Here is a 2117-nt window from a genome sequence, read left to right as displayed (position 1 = left end):
CACAACTTTGATATTTTGAACCACTTTGTCCATGTCTGCCTCAAAAGAGTCGACGGGGGAGAGGGCGCACTCCAGAAACCATCTGAGCTCCATCAAACTGGTTGATCCACGATGTGAAGGTGCTTTTTATAGGACTGACTTTGTTGTGGCTCCTCGAATAAGAAACCGTCCATGGTCCAGAGGGCCTGACTTACCAGTAACTGTTGGATTTTTGTACCTGGAATATCGAGCATGAACTTTGAGATATTTAGTTTGCTTACTTAAAATCCAGCTGCAAACAGAAAGGTGGAGCTTACGTGGGTTTTTCGTTGGTGATGAGCACTTTGACTTTGTTGAGGGCCTTTTTGGCCCCAGTGGGAGCCGGAGCAGCAGCAGGCGCAGGTTTGGTGTGTGCTGGGCTCGCATGAGGGCTGGCGATGTAGACCTTCTTACCAGTGCTGCCTGGTGGTTTGGAGTGGGAAAAGTCTGTGATGAAGACTATTCCTTCACTGGTCAACACTGCCCAAAAAAACATAAAAACTTTTTAGGGCTCCTGGTTTAAAACAACAGCAAAAAAACAACAAAAAAAAAACATTAGCTGATTTATTTTTATTACTGTTTTGTTGCTTATATTTTTACCAGCCAGAAGACGAGACAATAAGACAACCTTGCTACACGAGAGGCTCCCAAACCAGTATCTTACTGGGCTGCAACTGATGGAGACGAGCTGGCAACTCAAAATTAGCAAATTTCAAGAAAATCTGCAAATTGTCATGTTCGGTCTGAGTGTTTGAACACAAGCAGCATGTTTCGAGCAGCCAGTTTGTGAAGATCATTGCATATTTCTGTCTGGACAGCTCACAAATGACATTCTCGGGCCAGGCACAATATTCTATTGCCCATCTCAGCCCACATGGTACCCACCTTGGCAGCTAAAGACAGACAGATATGAAACAGTTTTCAATGAATTATTGATTGTCAGTGAGGCTTATGGACCTGGACATTAGCCCGTGTAGGTAATAGGATGGAGAACAACAAAATTAAATTGGGTTAAGATGGTTTATTAACATTTGTCAACAGAGATTTTAAATTCTGACTGATAATAGATGGACATTCTAAAACAAAATGATTGTTAGACCTTTAAAACTTTGGAGCACTCAGCTCATAAAACACATTATATATATGAAGTTATTAAAGTTGGCTAACTGTTATTCCAGGAGCTCTGCTTGTCAGGGAGTGGAAAAGTAAAACTGTGAATGAACTAACGATGTGCGACCTACATGCCAGGTTGGAGGGATCGAAGGGGTCGAACGAAAAGGACAGGATATTCTCAGCGTAGCTCTTCTTCCACAGTTTGGCGCCCGTGTCTCCGTTCCACAGAACGATGTAGTTTGGAGGGTGGACGGCCAGAAGAAGATCACGAGACGCATCCTGATTCCACAGCCACTCCAAATCTGACGAGAGCACGGCAGAAGGAAGAAAAACAAGCAGCTCACTTTAATGTCTCCTTCTGTCAGACAAATCAAAGCCTTCGAGAACTTAAAGCTCCTTACCCTGGATAGGTTTGGAGTGCTCCTGGATCTCACAGTGAGCCGTGCCGCTGACCACGTCCCACACGATGATCTTCCCCGACGCGTCCCCTGAGGCCAGCCGCAGACAGTACGGAGAGCTCAGGTTGTGGTAGTAATTTTCCCTCGACCATTTCACCTACCAGAACAAAACACCGAGTAAGATTTAGCCCAACTAAAGACATCGTAGACCAACTGGCAACTCAACATTGACTCAGTACTGTGAGAAAACAGGAAATCTTCCAGTGCAGTCTCAGATTCTTAGTGTTTCCCACCAAATGTCCAAAGACCTGGTGCCTGAGCAACCAGTTCTTAAAAAAATCACATCTTATTTATAGATTATTTTCTTGAAAAACTTTAGGGGTGTAACAAGGATGAAACAGCGGTCTCATGAAACCCCAGACTCCTCACTCTGTCTGGTTAAATTATGACCGAAGAGGTCTCCATCCATCCATCCATTTTCTTCCACTTATCCGGGGTCGGGTCGCGGGGGTAGCAGCCTAAGTAGGGAGGCCCAGACTTCCCTCTCCCCAGCCACTTGGGCCAGCTCTTCAGGGGGAATCCCGAGGC

General features: G+C 45.3%; 1 protein-coding gene across 1 annotated transcript; it reads right to left on the bottom strand.

Moving 5' to 3' along the window:
* Positions 1-296: 296 nt before the first annotated feature.
* Positions 297-1686, bottom strand: LOC119417607 (WD repeat-containing protein 11; the record flags this gene model as incomplete). The annotated part of the gene is given in 3 exon segments (XM_037684854.1): positions 297-498; positions 1260-1433; positions 1533-1686. Coding segments are annotated over 3 exon segments (530 nt in total), but the record flags the coding sequence as incomplete, so codon positions are not given.
* Between the last annotated feature and the right edge of the window lie 431 nt (positions 1687-2117).

Source organism: Nematolebias whitei, chromosome 1 (genome assembly GCF_014905685.2).
Source record: "Nematolebias whitei isolate Nwh7 chromosome 1, NemWhi1, whole genome shotgun sequence".
Taxonomy (NCBI): Eukaryota; Metazoa; Chordata; class Actinopteri; order Cyprinodontiformes; family Rivulidae; genus Nematolebias; species Nematolebias whitei.
The sequence above is the reverse complement of the archived record's forward strand: the minus strand, read 5'-3'. Positions and strand labels throughout refer to the sequence as shown.